Source organism: Exophiala bonariae, assembly GCF_035927105.1.
Source record: "Exophiala bonariae strain CCFEE 5792 chromosome Unknown scaffold_23, whole genome shotgun sequence".
Lineage (NCBI taxonomy): Eukaryota > Fungi > Ascomycota > Eurotiomycetes > Chaetothyriales > Herpotrichiellaceae > Exophiala > Exophiala bonariae.
In genome coordinates, this window is record NW_027042498.1 from 454,927 (window position 1) to 469,933 (window position 15,007).

Consider the following 15,007-nt stretch of genomic DNA (forward strand, 5'->3'; position numbering starts at 1 on the left):
CCAGTAGAAATTGTGCGGACTGTTGCAAGCGAGTCGTGCTTGCATGATGGGATTCTGCATTTTCTTGGACGACATCTCCTTCTTGGCTGCCTTGAGTGTTTGCGCCCGCTCGAGCTCTTCAGCCTCATCTGAAGACATGCCTCCAGAATCTGCGGAAGGTGATGCTTGATCTAAGCTGACATTTTCATTTCCTTGTTCGATTTCACGAAGTCGAGCATTAAATTCGCGATCCGTGACATCTCGATAGCTGGTTCTGGCAGTTCTGCGAACACTCCTTCTTGAAGTCGCTGATCCAACTGAGCAAGGCGTGGACTCACGAGTGGCCTTGATGCTCTTGGCGGGTGTCGTGCGTCCACTCTCTATGGCCTTGCGTTTCAGTGAGGTACTGCGACTTTTGGCTTCAATACGTTCGACAGCCTTGCCCTCGAGATATGATCTGCCTGTTCCCGACAGAATCTCTCGATACAGATCCTTTTGTTCAAGCGTCAGAGGTGCGTACAACACATACTCTCTCTTCTTCGGTAAAGTAGATTCAACGTCCGTCTTCACGCGTCGAAGGAGAAATGGCTTGAGAATTGCATGCATCGTAGACACCAGGTTATTCTTCCGCTTGTGGTTGGTCCCATCTCCATTCGCCTTATCCTCCAAGACGCTCGAGAAGTCGAACCATTTCTCGAAACTATCGAGATCGTTGAAGACTTCGGGTAGCAAGAAATGCAGCAATGACCACAACTCAGCTATGTTGTTCTGAAGTGGAGTGCCTGTGATCAGCAAACGGTTGGCGGAGTTGTATGTCATCAGCTCTTTGATCAATTTGCAATTCATGTTCTTCAGTCGGTGTCCTTCGTCCACGATTATGTATCTCCATTGATAATTGGCCAGAAATTTTCTGTCCTGCATACAAATTTCATAGCTGGTGACCACAACGGGAAAGTCTGGTTGACTTTGTTGGGACATTTTCATGTTTTTCCGGCGCATCACTTCCCGGTCAGGTTTGCTTGCGTGGTAGAGAATCGTCTTGATAGTTGGCGTCCATTTCTTGAATTCTTCTACCCAATTCCTGATCGTACTGAGAGGAGCAACGATCAAGTAGGGACCTGCAATATTGTGCTCTTTGAAGAATGCAATCATGGAGATGGCCTGCAAGGTTTTGCCCAACCCCATCTCATCTGCAAGAATGCCGCACAAGCCGTTCATCCACAGCGACTTGAGCCATTCTAGTCCCTCGAGCTGATATTTCTTCATTTGTCCACCAGTTACAAGCTTCGGCTGATCTGTAGCAACGAGATCTTGAGCACCAAGACCCTCGCCTTCATACCCATCTGCAGCGTCAGCGAGTGCTTCTTGCACTGAAGGTCCCTCTGCTTTCATATCGACCGTATCGGAATTGAAATAGTCCGCAATGTTCTTTTTCGTATTGGTGGCTTTCGAAGTTTTCGCCTTTCTTCGCTTCTTTTTTTCAGCACCATCATCCTTCGAATCGGGATCTTGCTGAATTCTTGATGATTTTCTCGTTGAATCTCTGTGTTGTGCCTCTTTAGACTCTTTCTTCTCATTCTTCGCAGCAGCGCGACGTGCCGCTTCTTGACTTTGCCTTTGCTGTTCTTTCATTTTGTCTGCCATGATAGCGACAAATACAGAGCTTGTTTGGAGTAGTTTGGTGAGCGCCCTCGACTTGTAGTCAACAACCTCATCATCCTCTTCGTTGATGTCCATTTGATTTTCAGTAGCAAGACCCGTACCCTTTGTCTCTGCTTTTGCCTCGGTAGAACTCTCTTGCGCAGGCGACGATGGCGGTGTTTCCCCGTCGGACGACATGTCTGAATGTTGAGGGGTGGAGACTGTTGATGCGAGGGTCATTCTCCTGAGAAAGATATTAAGAGTGAGGAATGGTTCGAGACTGGGAAGTGAGATATGGTGAGGACGAAGGCGAGGATGAGGAGCAGATTTGAGAGTGAATCTGCTGGGACAAAACAACGAATGCGTTTGTCGCCTGCAAAGTGAAGTGAGTGGAGGGAAGTGTCAAAGGTCAGAGTGAAGTACTCATCAATCCATCGTAACAACTAAACAAATCCTCCAGTGCCTCAGGCAACAACCTGGAAGCGAGAGAATTGTACTGGCTGTCGAGGGAGGGTGCCTGTCGGAAGAATCCCTTAATCCTTGCCACCGCGTCATCGATTCTCGAATGAGGAAAAGACGCGTCCCCAAATATTTTATCACGCGTCGTGTCAGTTTCGCGATGGTCTGGCATAATATAATATAATGGAACAGCCGTCTTTTCATTTACCATTCCTTGATCGACCATTTACTGTTGAACCCATCTCTATCCACGCGTGATACAACATCAGTATAGTAATTATACACTAACACAAGTGAATCCGTTCGTAAATTCATCCACTCCTGAGGCGCTGATCATAAATGCGAAGCAAGTAGTTGACGAAGAGTCTAGGCTTGAACTCCAGTTGCTCCAGTTCTTGCTGCCCGAATTCTCTGGCGGTCCGGCCGCTTCAATGTGTATCTACCAGATCATGTTAGTCTGTGACTTAAAAAGACCGTTCTAGGTTGCATACTTGGCAAAAGTTCGTGCAAGCGCCTTCTTGCAGCTGAGTTTTTGGCTTCCCACAAAAGAGTCAACTGTCACAGCAATGGCACGATCGACATCCTGAGAACTGCAGAAGTCCGATAGTCGCATCTTGCAGAAAGCCTCGGCAATTCTCATGATGGCCTCAAGATGTCGGACCTGAGAGCTTATTAGTATGAAACTGGGATTGGATAACAAATTGACTTACCGTGATGGGATATGCACCTGTGGCAAGAGACTCCCTGCGCATATCGGCGAATAATCTTGCAACTTTGTCTTGATCAATCTGATAAAGCTTTGGTTTGCACTTCTCCCGGGCGTAAAGGATGTATTTGCGTAGTAATTCTTGAGGAATGGCACCTTCCTGTTGTGGCTCCCCGTTGTTGACATCGTTGGTATCCTCTGTATCCATAGCTGCTGCATCTCCGGCGTCCACACCAATCTTGGAGGGATGCGCTCTGCCGTGACTGTTGACGACGAACTTTGCGAGTCTTTCGTCTTCGTTGGGATCGACAGTGTCCCTGACTACGCACAAGATATCGAAACGTGACAAGATTGGTTCTGTCAATTCGACGTTCTGACTGAAAGGAACGGTGCTATTGTATCGTCCTCCTTGAGGATTAGCTGCGGCGACAATGGCACATCTGGCCTGGAGTGTTGTGACGATTCCGGCCTTACTGATGGAGATCGTCTGTTGCTCCATGGCTTCGTGAATCGATGTCCGATCTTGATCATTCATCTTGTCGAATTCGTCGATAAGGCAGGTGCCCCGGTCTGCAAGCACCAGAGCGCCACCTTCAAGAGTCCACTCTGCGGTCAATGGGTCTCGGCGAACAGAAGCCGTCAGACCGACAGCGGATGCTCCCTGGCCAGTGGCAAAAACCGCGCGATGAGCAGTCTTCTCAACGTATTTCAATACCTGCGACTTCGCAGTACCCGGATCTCCCAGGAGAAGAACGTTGATATCACCACGGATTTTGTGCCTGCCTTGAGCCTCCTTGCCGACACCACCAAACAGTGAGAGGGCAACTGCAGTTTTGATGTCCTCATGACCATAAATTGAAGGGGCGATCGAGCTTATGATCTTGTCCACAATTTTTGGATCCTTGGAGAGCGCCCTGATTTGCCTCTCATCTTCTTCAGTCAGTCGGAAGCCTGCCAATTGATCATGGGTTTTGATGATATGATTTGCTTCCAGCATTGTTGCGAAAACAGGGAAGCCATTTTTGTTATTAAGTTGTCCACTGTAATTATTGCGGTAGATAGCTGTAACCTCGATTTCCTCGCCTGGCTTAGCCTTGTCAATCAAGTCTGCCAGCAGGACAACTTCTCTGTGTCGAGGGAGCCTTCCAGCGGGAACTGTCCCCGGCGATTCTTGTAGTGTCAACTTTTGGTAATTGCGATAGACCGTCTTTTCACTATTGAGTGTGAAGGGTCCTCGTGACTGACAATTTTGACAGAATGTCAACTTGACCTCTGAGGATGTTGACTCCTGAGCGAAAGGACCAAGAGTGACACCACACTTGTTGCAGGTGAATTTGACCATCTGCAGTTGTGGAAACACACCTGTTCGTCTGGTGACAACACCCGAGACACGAACTAGGCAGTTCAGATGGGATTGTCGAAGCTGGCGGAGAGTGTACTGGACAGGAAGATCCGAGATACGAACATGAATCTCCGGATGAATTAATTCATAGTTTGGATAATGAAGGCGAACTACTTCGAAGGCAGCCTTGTCGAAGATCTTGAGCATCTCGGCCGGGGCATTTGCCAAGAAGTATGCTAAGATTGCTTTGGTCGAAGAGAGGTGATCGTATGATACTTCGAGAGATTCAGAGTTGACCTCTCCCAGAGTTCGAATGCGAGTACCATACACTGAAGTACCATTCGCATCAATGTACTCGGTCAAGAAGGATTTGAACTCCCGAGCAATGGTTTTCATCACCGGAGGACTGGTGACCCACTCCGTGATATTAGATGCCTTGACATCCTGCAATGTTTCAAGGGAGAGTTCTTCTTCCATAATATTTTCATCCAGATCCATGTCCTCATCTTCATCGTAGTGGTGTCGACGTCTTCGGGGTTGCTTGGTCAAGTCGATGCCAGCATCTTCATCGTCATCTGGCATAAATGCTGCAGGCATACGTCGACGAGCAGCAAGCTCACGGTCGCGCTTGTCCAGTCTTGCGTCAAGTTGACGACGAGCCGCGGCATCGAGATCCTCATACTCGCCCTCATCATCGATCATTCGTCCTTGGTAGGTATCCTGATCCCGACGCTCACGTTCATCATTCATAAAATTATCACCGAAGAGATCAATGCCATCTTCGTCTTCTGCCATCTCGTCTGCATCATCGATGTCTCCAATGAGATCATCTTCAGCATCCAAGTCGTCTTCTAGATCATCATTCTCGTTGGTTGGTAGTAAGGGGGGTGAGGAGGGGAGTGCTGTTCTGTCGATTAGATTCAATCCATAGACAGGTCTGGTCACACATACCTGGAGCGGGTGAAGATGACATGATCTCGTCTTCATCATCTCTGGCACGCTTGCGTCTGCTTGCATTGGTAGGACCTCTATTTGCGGCAGACATGCTAGGTCGCAGGGGAGAACTTGAGAAGGTCAGTTACTGCGCAAGAACCTCGTAGAAGAGCACGACTGTGACAGTAAGAATGTCTTACCTCATGTTTCACCAATATCGCAGTGTTGACCTGAAGGTGGGAATATGAGTTGAATGCGTTTGGTGGTGGTTTCATTAAACTGAAAGGTAGACCAGCAGTTGAAGCCCCCCATTTCTTGCAATCGAAAACCACTTTACGCGTGGGGAGACCACGCGCGTCAGACGTGTCACGCTAATCCTGCAGCCACTTAAAGTCGATTGGAATTGTGGGGAAGTATTCATTGAACTCGACTATCGAATACCTATCTCAAGTACTATTATCAGACTCTCACCATCACGCAGACTCACTCAAATCATCGCTCTCGTATCGCCTCATCTCACCATCAGTACTCGAGTATCGCGCAAAGATGGGCTCTGTTCCGCCTGTCACTTCCGTCACCGGTCAATCTACACAACATAGCCAGCCTTCTGAAGTCTCACAAACCGCTGCAGAGTAATGCCTTTAGTTCCGTCTTCATAGTCAAACCAATTTCCTAACAATGTTTTTCCAGTTTCATCGATGAGCAATTAGCCCTAGAAGCCGATGCTCGAGAGATCCTGCCTTATGTCTGATAACACCATTCCCATCATTGGACACAGCTGACAAGTCGCAGAAATTCGACAAGTGCACGCACGATCTTGGTGCATTACGCCAGAGTGTATTCGCTTGCCTAACGTGTTGCCCACCACCTGCGTCAGCAGCACAACTCTACACTTCTGCCGGTGTGTGCTACTCCTGCTCAATATCCTGTCACACTGAGCACACCCTCGTTGAGCTATTCAATCGGCGAGATTTCGTCTGCGACTGCGGCACAACAAGAATCCAGTCCGGCGAGCCATGCACTTTACGCTCGGATCCAAGCACTGGCAGCCGTGGAGTCAGCGGTCAACAAGCTTCGCCAGGGAACCACTACAATCAGAACTATCAAAACAGATTTTGTGCCTGCGGAGAAGAGTATGATGCACATACGGAAAAGGGTACTATGTTCCAATGCCTCGGGCTAGGCACTGTCGAAACAGGGGGATGCGGAGAAGACTGGTACCATCCAGAATGCTTGATGGGACTGAGCCGTGATTGGCATCAGGCTATTCAGACACAGGAGGGCGAGAAGGAAGCGACGGAAGAAGAAATCAGCCATCCAGTCCCACCGGGCTTTCCTGGGGAGGAGGATTTCGAGTCGTTGATCTGCTACAAATGCGTTGAGTCCAATCCATGGATCAAGCAATACGCGAGCAGCCCAGGGTTTCTAAAGCCTGTGTTCAAGAGCACTACCAATTCGGTTGTCAAACCCGCAGCCGAAACAGTATCGTTCTCGACAGAGCCACCGAGCCTCAAACGTAAGGCTTCCGACAGCGACCTCGATGAGGCTCCAGCAAGTCCAACTAAGCGCGTTAAGGACGCAGAGCAGATCTCATCTAATGAAATTGCTGCTCGCAAAGTTTCAGCAGAAGAACAAAAAACTGCAACCCCTCTACTACCTCATAAACACGATGCACTTGCAGCAGCACCCGAAGGAATATTCAGCTTGTTCCTCAAATCCGATTTCCGAGACCACCTTTGCCACTGCCCCAAGTGCTACCCACACCTAATCCCCCACCCCCAACTCACCGAAGAAGAAGAATCCTATGAGCCATCAATATCAGACTCCGAGGCCTCGGGTCCCAACGACCGACGCTCTGGCACCCACTCACACGGCACCGCGAGCCTCCTGGACCGCGGCGAGGCCGCACTGTCGACCATGGACCGTGTGAAGGCAATTGAGGGTGTGATGGTCTACAACCACCTGCGCGACAAGGTCAAGGCCTTCCTCAAGCCGTACGCCGAGAGTGGCCAGGCTGTCTCCGCCGATGACATCAAGGCGTATTTCGAGAAGTTGCGAGGTGATGAGAATGGGATCAAAGCGGCGGGGGCGAAGCCCACGGATGGTGATGCGGACGGTTCTGATAATAGGAGGGAACAGTCTGGTTATTGAATTCTCGCACTTGATGCACACTAGAGAGTGAAACGCTCTCACTACCAGGGGAATCATGCGCGGTTCAAGGGAGAACAACGAAGTTCCAAAAGCTCTCGGATACTCTAACAAAGACAATAAAAGTAATTCCAATCAAGCCTTATGTTTCTGCACATTAAACATTATTAATTGCTCAATCTATTTTCTGTCGCCAGGCATTCCAGTAATCACAACATTGAGGTACTTCCATCGTTATTGGGATTAAAAGGGTTTCATAAGAGGGTCTTGTCGTTGGAGCACGCCTGACCACTGGGTTCTGGTATCATTGGCGTACGCAAACATTGCTCAGCAAATATCTAGTCATCGTTCAAAGAGAGTAGCACTTGTTCTGGGTATAGCACGCCGCACTCCTACATCTTCTGGCTGTGGACCTTCTGAGCACATAGTCCCAGGGTTCTTTCAACATTAAAACTTTTGACACCCATCACGATTCTCCTTTCCAGCATAGCATGACTTCCCCCCTGAGTCGCGTTCTCCTTTCCTTTCCTTTCCTTTCCAGCATCGGTCCCTCTCGCTTGGCATTCATCCAGCTTATGTGATATGACGCCCCGCGCCGGTCAAGCGCGCTTCCTACCGCCATAGTTCCTCATCGGCAGCGCTCTGCTGCTAGTGACGATATAAGCAGGCCCGCTGCGAGTGTGTCTGGGCGTTGCCTCAACACCGCCAATTGGAAGCATTGCGATCATTCCGTGCATGGCTAGCCCGGACCCTCCTCGATCGATTCCTGCTTTTGACGATCCGAGAAAGGCTGGAAACTCCTCCAGGTACGCATTCTCGGGGATTGGAGAGAAAGAGGGTGCGCGATCGAAGTCTCTGGGCGATGGGACGATGGCGATTGGAGCGGGTCGATTTGGGACGGCTTCGTCTGGCAGACTCGCTGAGACTCGGTGGTTGAGGTTGGAGGGCAAGACATTGTCGTCAGTTTCGATGCTCTGCGCCAGTATTTCGGGTTGAGCTGGTGGAGGTGCGGATGCTTGTCCGTTCATAGTCACTGGCTGGAGATCCGCATTAAGACTTCCACTTGTACTCGAGATGTGGCTATCGTGTCCATTGGTGAGAAATATAGGCCTATCATTGGTCATTAGTCGGGCACGCTTCACAAGCACATCGGAGGTGTCTATGAAATCAGCCTTTCGCTTCCTACTAGGTAATTGAGCATCGAACGAAGCAGGGCCCTCGAGGGACCATGAATGCTGAGGGAGAGCCTGATTGGATGCTGCCAGTCCTTCTGTGGACGGCGAGGTAGAATAGTCGGTCGGAGACTGTAGCACTCTGTTCGCATGCACAAGTCTCAACTTTTCTGGACTGATCTTCAGAGTAACAAGTGTCGGATGGGCCTGACCCTCGCCATGTGTGGCAGGATGGGGTGTATGTGTGCGAATGTTTCCTGAAATATAGACTTCGGGTTGATCAGCGAATATCTTTGTGAGGTCCTGCTTTCGCTTGAATTTAAAGCTTAAGAACCCACTGCCGGGGATATCGGGTAGCGTGACAGTGTCTGGCTGCGTTTGCTCTAGAGTGCTTCCACCCTCATCGACCGGGATATCGTAGATGTGCTGTGATCCGCTGTCGAGATAGTACGGAGTCGCTGCTCGAGCAGGTGGAATACTGTTCCGGTCACGTAGTTGCATAACACCCGAAGATCTCTGATCGAACTTATGTTGAGTCTCATCTTGAGATGTGCCGCCCGGCAATGAAGGATTGAGATCTTGCTGGCTTTGTTGTAGATCTCCTGGTTCACCAGCTAGGGTACTGGAAACAGCTTCGACAGAGGTGACTGTGGCAAGAGGATGCCGGCCACGTTGCACTGTGGAATCAGTCTCCACAGGATTGATAGCCTGGAGATTCAATGGTTGAAACAACACATTCTTCAGAATTCCTCTGGGGCTACCCTGGTTATTTGGTTCCCTAGCTCGTGATATGGTAGGCCGTGCTTCGTGAGCGACCTCACCGACAATAATATCACGGGTGGTGGTATTGATGCCAGTAAATTTGATGAGCTCTTTGGGGATATTCCTGAAGAATTCAGTGCCTTTTGAGTCGGAACAATCTGGTACCCATATTCCAAGGATGCTGGTAGGAAGATTGCGAGATTTCAAGAATTGTTTTGCGCGTAAGATTTCGGATTCATAGGCAACTTCATAGTTGCTCGCGAAAACCATCGCATCAAGATTCTGGCGGAAGATATCTGGATCAATGCTTGAAGGGTCGCTAACTATCGAGTCATCAGAATGATTAAGATGGTTGTTGTTGGCACATTCATCCCAGATCTCGGTAACCGTGGCGGGCCACTCGAGTCGGAGGGCGACCAGAGCCTGAATTTCCCTGAAATGCTTCTCAGATATTCCAAGAGACTTTAAGATTGAATCCCGACTATTTGGCACAGCCAAGTGCTTGTAGATGTGATATTTCAAAGACAATGGTAATCCGTGCCACAAATCACGCGAGCGAGCCTGGTCAATGTCAGCTTGCAACACGTCAATCAGATGGATCGATCTCTACTTCTTTCTGTTCGGCTGTGGCAATGACTCCAAAATCTTCATAGTTCAACGGTTCTGATATTGTTCGCAGATCTTTCCGGACATAGGCACTGCGTCGATGGGAATGTTTGGGTTCACGTGCTTCAGAAGTATTTGATAGAGCACCACTTTCTCCTGCGTTAGACTCGGTGGATCGTGAGTTCAGGGGTCGCGAAGGGAATGCTGCAGGGGCTTGGTCTGGGTTGAATGCCACGACCTGAGATGCCATCAAGTCGGGATAGGCGGGTTTGGTGGTGGAACGAGGCTTCGTGACCATGATTTCCTCATCATACCGATCAGGCTGAATGATGCTCCTCCTCAATTGCATTCCTGTAATCGAGTGTCGTATGGCTACAGGAGACTCTTGAGTGATAGGCGTGGCTGTGAGAGTTATGAACGGGATTTCAGTAATAACGAAGAACTTAATAAGATGGTAAATAAAAGGCATAAGACAGTTTGATGCGTCACTTGAACTTGAGTGCAATTGTGAATATCACTTCTCATTCTTTGTTGAAGTAAGAGGATGACAAGATTCATGCACAGGGAGTAGGGTGATGTTGTTGTCATGTCTTGCTTCGAAAAGTCACTGCGTCGTTAGCCTTTATTCACTGGTGATGTTGTGAAAGACGAAAGTGACTTACCATTGTTACCGCTCGTGAATGAGGTGATCTGTTTGGGAATCCGAATTACAGGCGTGCTCCTCGTGGCCATCCCACGTAACCCCAGACTGGCAGCCTTGTTCATCACTGTGCCAAAAGTGTCTCTACAATAAAGATGGGCCCCTTTTGAATCTCTTCTGGCACTCTCCTAAAGGGTGTGTGCACCAACGCGCCATTCTTGATGACGTTCAACCGTGATGATAAGGACATTGGCAACAATCCCAAACCTCCAGTGCTCCTACTGGTGAAACTTATCGTACGCTGGATGAACTCAATTAATCACCGGAGTCTGTGAAAGGTGCAACCCCCTCCCTAATGCTGCACGATAGCCCATACTCGGAAGAGTCAGACTCCATATCATCATCTGACGCCTCCATGTCATCAAGGTTTCGTTTCGCAGACAAGGGCGAGCGGGAGAGCTGACTCGGGAGACTATACAAGTCGGTGGATTGTGCTTTGGCAGCCGATACAGTGCGTTGTGCCTCGAGGATATGTTGCAGGTCTAGCAGTACATTTTTAAGGTCATCAGACATGGTGATACAAAAGCGTTGAGATTGTATGACATGGATTGCAGAGAAAGCGTCAACGCCATAGATGATCATAAGGTATGCAGCGACCAAAACTGGTGAGCGGTTGTTCCCAGACTCGCAGAATATGAGCACTTTTCCAGCAATGTCGCTTACAGTTTCAACTGGGAGTTTTGTACAGGTCTGTTCAATGTGTTCGTTGATTGATTTTATGATGGAGCGTAATTTGGATACGAAGTCGTAAGTTGAATCAAAGTCGAAAGACAATGTGGGAATTCCTGAGGTCAGGATAAACGACGCTGGATTTAAGAAGGCAGGGCGAGCCTGCACGGCCTTGACACTGCGCACAGCAATCATCAGGGTTATGCCGGAGGCTTCGAGGAATGCATGGTCTCTTGCGGCGCTGCTAGGGCCAAGATAGAGATACGGGAGGACAGGCTGAGCAGCTCTGCGCATCTCGTATCGCCATGAGAGCATGCTGTGGATCATGTGGAGGCTATGACAGGATCTCATAGAATCCAGCAAAACGGGGTTTCCATATTCGGCGTTTGTGTGCTTGAATGTGTCGGTTGTTACATGAAAAGATGGCTTTCCATCCTGGTAATCAAGGATTGGAGGAGGGACATGAACCCTGGGTGACTCAAACTGGCGTTTGTCGCTGTAGGGAAATGATTGGGTATAAGGTGAGGGAATTGAGATGGTCTGGTCGTTGGTAGCCATAAATTTGAGTGGTTTAGAGACGGCTTCCGATACTGTGCGGCTGCTGATAGAGATCTGAGCTTATGAATCCACACCAAAGTCAAGTTGTGGACGATGGAATCTCTTCAATGCACCAAGAGAAAACACCGCCAACGGAGTTCCCAAGCTGGGGGAGTTGTTGTTGCCTTTGGAGAGAGTTGTCTCAAATCGCAGCCACTCTGCCATTCTTTGACTTGACCTTATTCCATTGAGACTGGATTCAAAGATTATAAGAGCGCACAAGGTTGGAAGGCTCTGAGAGAGCTGGGGAGGAATCCAGATCTGAAAATGCCTCCGGAGTCACTAAGTTCGGATCACCTGGTCGGATGTGCAACCATACAATGAGAATGGAGAAGAGTCAGAGACTTTTTCGCTTGAAGCCGTGGGATTGAGAGGCTCTGGAGACACTCAAAACACAGTTCTCACAAGTGCAACAACATAAATCTACACAACAATCGTAGCAAACTTCAACCTGTAAGACTCCGATGGTCTCGAACGTGCCTGTGGGATCTGCCTGTTTTCGGTGGGCCCGCACTCGGAAAAGAGGCAGCCGCGATGCTGCTTTTATGACACGTGACTTTGCATTTTATGCGCAATTTCAACTTCGTCTAGCGTTTCATCCATCCAGCCACCGATCTAAGCAAGCAACCTGATGTCCCTGTCCCAGCTCAGGTCGCAAAGTGTGAAGGAAGTGAGCTTGTTGACGTGCAGCTTAGATGCATCCTCGTTGCTCCAGCTGACCCTCTGATAAGCATAGAGATGGAACCGTTCTCAGTGCGCGAGCGTGTTCGACGCGTCAAACCGATGTTCGATAGAGGCAACTTCTTGGAGATCTGCACAGGTAGGTAACAATGGGCAGACTGCTTCGTTCACACGGAGCAGACGTGGACAATTGGCCTTTATGTCATCTTTGGTTGAATACTGCCCCTTTCAGCAACCATTCACCTTGTGGAGTGGGGTATTTATCGTGCTGTTGACATCCACTGTTGGGAGCAGAACCATCCAGTGAATGTGCAGAGGGATCGTGCATCATTCCAGGCGTCCGGGGCGAGATCGCGGCGTTATGGGCTAGTATAACTATATCCCAAAATGATGAATCTCACTCAAATGGCAATCTTATTGTCTGAGGATGGCAAGTTATTGAGACTCAGGGAGGAGGTGATCTTCCTTGGATATCTCACACCTCACAAGGTAGTGCGATCTCAGGGGCACAAGATTGACAAGAGATGATGGAGTGATCAAAACTTGAACGTGAAATGCAGATATCATACTTTTCGCCGGTTATACTGTTGCAACGAACGGAGTGTCAGAAGGAAGACATAGGCTGGAAGTGACGGGTATGTAATCAATTTTATTCCACTCCCAAATTGTCACTCTTCAATGGTTACGACGGTGAAGTTTACGGTGACCCTTTTGTTGTCACTGTTAGCTTCACTGCCTCGTCGCGAATTGGTACAAATTTCTTGTCTTCCTTTTTCTTCTGTCCATTTGCCTCATACACATCATCCACAATTCGTGATCCCGCTACATTTCCAGCAGCCAAGATGAAGAGAGCAATGTCAATTCTTTGTGGGCTCTTCGTGGTTCTCCTGGGCACTTTGGCAGCACCTCTGGACGAGCCAGTCACGAACATCTGCGCGTGGGTGGGCGCGATTCCGGAGTTGTACACCGAATACGGTACCGACGTCTGCCCTCCAAAGTATCATCTCGAAGAAGATGGCAAGGCCTGCAGTGACTATCGAAACTATGAAAATGACTGCGGTGCTTACTGTCAATTGCGCACCAACTTCAGATACGGTCCTGAGCAACCTTTCCTTCGCGTTCCCCTGTGAGTCTCTTCTCTAAGAGGTCATTCTGCGATTCTCTGTACATATTGCTAACAATAGTTGTTTGTCAGTTGCCGTGGCCCCCGCGATTGCAAGGTAATCAATACTTATCGACTCCATTGTCAAGCCCCCGCCCCCCCTCCAGATGGAATTACGCATGCCTTTTGCGCTTGCATGCGGTGTTGCTAAATCTCTTCAACTCAATAGATCGAATATGGCATTTCCCAGACATATGCTTACAAGGCTGGGGCAAACACTGTTCTCAAATCCCGCCCATTGATTGCTGGCGTATGTTTTTGCCCCGATCGACACCCTCGCTACCTACTGATGAAACACCCAGATCGCAGGAGGTTACAATCAAGAATATTCCAAGGGCATCTCCAATGAACTGTCAACAAAGCTTGAGCAAGGGGAATGTGGCTACTTTTCATTTGTGGGCATTCTGCGCGACACTTGTGGTACCTATACGGAGGTGAGCACAGGCCTTACATCCTGCGGTTCCATGCCTCCTTCAACAGTCGAAAACGCTTGCGTGCAACAAGTCGCGAGATTCAAAGCTAGTGATGGGCATCCAGACGAGGATGTGACTCGTGGCATAGTCATTTTCGTGCGCACCGATTGTGATCTCATGGACCCTCTCCCAGACGACAAGCAAAGTCCTGTCTACCGAGAGCCTGATGTCAAGTTAGATCGTGGAGCCATCCAGCAAGGCTACGCGGACTGGATGCAAAAAGACATAAGCGCCTTTACAGCAGGATCCACCACTTGCACATCAGACAAGAAAGCTACCAGAGGTGACTGCTTGAATGCCATTGGCCAAATGCTAGATGCCCCTTTGTCAGAGATTCCAGACGGCAAGAAGGGAGATCACGTCGACATCACTGTAAGCCTCCACCGTGGTCTAATGTGTGATAGGTGACTAACAAATAACAGTCTTACGGCAATTGCAAGATCTCGTACGAGTATGTCGATGACATCAAAGACTCTTGTGGAGTCGATACCATCAGCTGGGTTGAGCTTGCTGCTGCCGCGCAGGGTATTTACAACAATTGCCCTGACGGAAAGGGTCATGTGGGAGGCAAGCATAGAGTTGGGACCAAGTGCAAGGGGACGCTCGTTATCATGGTCAAATGAGAAAGAGGCAATGTCATCCTACTGTGGTGATGATAGGAACGCCTGAAGACCTGTAAACTTCCTCCTCTACAGGTAGATGAGTCCTATGGGATGACCCCTTTCGAAGAATTTGCAAGCTTTAATCGCAGGGGCTACAATACACATGCTTTGCTAGATCAGCTAGGATGGAATCAAGATCAGTGCAGCAAAATAGCTTACAATGTCACCAGCCGCAGAACTGATTCGCAAAAGCACAGTGCCACGTTGTGTGTGTTAGATCGTGTCATTCAAGAGGAGTTCATAAATTACAGAGTTGTGGGTTTTCCTTCATCATAAAATACATGCATGGCTTGACAAGGTCCCATCTTGTTACCA

The 15,007-nt window shown here is 49.0% G+C and overlaps 5 protein-coding genes across 5 annotated transcripts; 2 read left to right on the plus strand and 3 right to left on the minus strand.

Moving 5' to 3' along the window:
- Positions 1-2,445: 2,445 nt before the first annotated feature.
- Positions 2,446-5,172, minus strand: MCM2 (MCM DNA helicase complex subunit; the record flags this gene model as incomplete). The annotated part of the gene is made up of 4 exons (XM_064849777.1): positions 2,446-2,518; positions 2,571-2,740; positions 2,790-5,029; positions 5,079-5,172. The coding sequence occupies 4 exons, from the start codon at positions 5,170-5,172 to the stop codon at positions 2,446-2,448; spliced, it is 2,577 nt and encodes an 858-aa protein (XP_064703532.1).
- A 434-nt stretch (positions 5,173-5,606) lies between these two features.
- On the plus strand, positions 5,607-7,211 carry LTR84_006217 (uncharacterized protein; the record flags this gene model as incomplete). The annotated part of the gene is made up of 3 exons (XM_064849778.1): positions 5,607-5,692; positions 5,751-5,805; positions 5,853-7,211. The coding sequence occupies 3 exons, from the start codon at positions 5,607-5,609 to the stop codon at positions 7,209-7,211; spliced, it is 1,500 nt and encodes a 499-aa protein (XP_064703533.1).
- Positions 7,212-7,807: 596 nt separating this feature from the next.
- Positions 7,808-10,480, minus strand: LTR84_006218 (uncharacterized protein; the record flags this gene model as incomplete). The annotated part of the gene is made up of 3 exons (XM_064849779.1): positions 7,808-9,703; positions 9,753-10,150; positions 10,411-10,480. 3 exons carry the CDS (start codon positions 10,478-10,480, stop codon positions 7,808-7,810), a joined length of 2,364 nt encoding a protein of 787 aa, XP_064703534.1.
- A 223-nt stretch (positions 10,481-10,703) lies between these two features.
- On the minus strand, positions 10,704-11,675 carry LTR84_006219 (uncharacterized protein; the record flags this gene model as incomplete). The annotated part of the gene is made up of 1 exon (XM_064849780.1): positions 10,704-11,675. The coding sequence occupies one exon, from the start codon at positions 11,673-11,675 to the stop codon at positions 10,704-10,706; it is 972 nt and encodes a 323-aa protein (XP_064703535.1).
- A 1,562-nt stretch (positions 11,676-13,237) lies between these two features.
- Positions 13,238-14,653, plus strand: LTR84_006220 (uncharacterized protein; the record flags this gene model as incomplete). The annotated part of the gene is made up of 5 exons (XM_064849781.1): positions 13,238-13,521; positions 13,591-13,615; positions 13,727-13,807; positions 13,860-14,402; positions 14,453-14,653. The coding sequence occupies 5 exons, from the start codon at positions 13,238-13,240 to the stop codon at positions 14,651-14,653; spliced, it is 1,134 nt and encodes a 377-aa protein (XP_064703536.1).
- Positions 14,654-15,007: the final 354 nt, after the last annotated feature.